At 35.0% G+C, this 2,464-nt stretch overlaps 1 protein-coding gene across 1 annotated transcript; it reads left to right on the top strand.

The window, feature by feature from the left end:
* Positions 1-963: 963 nt before the first annotated feature.
* LOC141632491 (uncharacterized) lies at positions 964-2,237 on the top strand. The gene is made up of 2 exons (XM_074445038.1): positions 964-1,203; positions 1,308-2,237. The coding sequence occupies exons 1-2, from the start codon at positions 964-966 to the stop codon at positions 2,235-2,237; spliced, it is 1,170 nt and encodes a 389-aa protein (XP_074301139.1).
* The last annotated feature ends 227 nt before the right edge of the window (positions 2,238-2,464 follow it).

Genomic DNA, 2,464 nt, shown 5'->3' with positions numbered 1-2,464 from the left:
AATTCGAGTGATATAGGGTACAAGTCTTTATCTTTAATCACTCGTAGTCGTTTGGCTTTATGCTTTTCGATGAAAGGTGTAAAGTTGACTTGAACGGTTCCAAGTTCCCAAAAAACTTGGTGGCGACTCTAATTGGTCTTAATTCGATTCGAAAGAACCTCGAGTCGATTATGCCGGTGTGGATCCCTCGGACGCAGTTCCCGAGGGCCTTGTCCACAATAATAATAATAATAATAATAATAATAATAATAACAACAACAACAACAACAACAACAACAACAACAACAACAACAACAACAACAACAACAACAACAACAACAACAACAACAACAACAATAATAATAATAATAATAATAATAATAATAATAATAATAATAATAATAATAATAATAATAATAATAATAATAATAATAATAATAATAATAATAATAATAATAATAATAATAATAATGCTAATAATGATAATGCTAATAATGCAAATAATAATAATGCTAATTCTAATAATAATAATGATAATAATAATGATAATAATAATAATAATAATAATAATAATAATAATAATAATAATAATAATAATAATAATAATAATAATAATAATAATAATAATAATAATAATAATAATAATAATAATAATAATAATAATAATAATAATAATAATAATAATAATAATAATAATAATAATAATAATAAGGGTGTGGGAGCCCAGATTGTCTCTCGGCTCTCCACCAATTTCATCTAAACTTTTAATTTCCTTTTAATGAAAGCTGCGCGCTTCCTTTAATAATAAAATAATAATAATAATAATAATAATAATAATAATAATAATAATAATAATAATAATAATAATAATAATAATAATAATAATAATAATAATACCGGCTCTCTCTCTTCTTTCTCTCTCTACTAAATCCTCTCTAATCGCGATTGTTTCTACGATTCACGATCTGACGAGGGTGGCGCACCATGGCCAGAGGCCGGCCGCCCAAATCCTCTGGGCCTCCAAAAACTGCTGCACCGGAATCGCCTGTTGTGGTCGATGTGGGGTTGGAGGTGCTCCCTGCTACTGAACCTTTATCGGAATCTATTCCGATCCCTGTGCCGGTGACTACACCGGCTACTGTTGTCCCGGAGACTCTGACTACTACTGTCAATCGACCTACACCGACTGGTAACCCTACTAATGGGGGAAAAGTTGCATATGAGGTAAACCCTAAAAAGTCCTACTCTAATGTTTTGAAAACCAGTTCGAAAGGAATGAATCTCTCTTATGTGAATCTCCAGAAAATTTTGTGGTTGTGATAGAACAGGATGATATTGTTGATGAATTGGACTACTGGAAAACTACTCTTGTAGGTACTGTTTTGGGTAGGTCCTCTACTTTGGCTCAGATACAAAGCCTGGTTCTTAAATCTTGGTCTCATATCACTACACCTGAAATCCTCTACTTTCCTAAAGGCTGGTACTATTTCCGTTTTGCAAGTACTGAGGATATGGAGAAAGTAAGGTCTGATGTTTGGAACTTGAATGGTTACCCTATGGTTTTTAAGCCATGGTCCCCTACAGTAGTGGAGGAATTAAATGTGACTCATGTTCCAGTCTGGGTGCTATTTCCTGGGCTTGATCCTTGTTTCTGGTCACAAACGGCCCTCAGCAAAGTTGCAAGTGTTGTGGGTAACCCTATTTGTGCTGATGAGCATACAACCAACAAAAGTAAATTGGCCTTTGCACGTATCCTTGTTGATGTGGATCTATCTCAGGAATTACCTAAGGCTGTCCAGCTTAGCACTCCTTACAGGGGAGAGGCCCTTCAAAAAATAGTCTATGAGTGGTTACCGTATTTCTGTACTAAATGTAAGAAGATAGGGCATACCAATGATAGATGTGGAATTGCAAAACCACGAATGGAATATAGGAAAAAGCAAGCTACCACTGAAAAACCTGCCACTGTAGTGGACAATGCTAAGCCTGTCTCTGTAGTGGATAAGCCAACGCACACTCCTCCTGCTCAACATTTGGTTGGGGATGGTTTCCAACCTAACCATTCTAAAACTAGGGTAATTCCTAGGAAGGAAATTATAGCTACTAATCTGGATAATAGATTTCAAGTGCTTCAAGAAGAACCTGTGGGGACTTCTCAAGTACTTCCTAATACTATGGTAATTGAACTGGCTCATGAATCAAATGGGGATCCTGGTGGAGGACCAGTCTCTCATGATAATCTCAGCATGGAATGTTAGAGGTCTAAATGACCCAATAAAACCGCAAGAAGTGTTAGAGTACTTCTTAGCTAATAAAGTGGACTGTGGGGCCATTATTGAAACTCATGTTAAGGCTTCTACTAGTAGTTTTATTTGGAATAATAAGTTTTCTAGATTCTCTATGGCTAATAATAATGATTCTCATCCAAATGGGCGCATTTGGGTTCTTTGGCATCCTTCTGTCATTACTTTGAAAGTCTTAGAAC

This window comes from Silene latifolia, chromosome Y, assembly GCF_048544455.1.
Source record: "Silene latifolia isolate original U9 population chromosome Y, ASM4854445v1, whole genome shotgun sequence".
NCBI lineage: Eukaryota > Viridiplantae > Streptophyta > Magnoliopsida > Caryophyllales > Caryophyllaceae > Silene > Silene latifolia.
The sequence above is the reverse complement of the archived record's forward strand: the minus strand, read 5'-3'. Positions and strand labels throughout refer to the sequence as shown.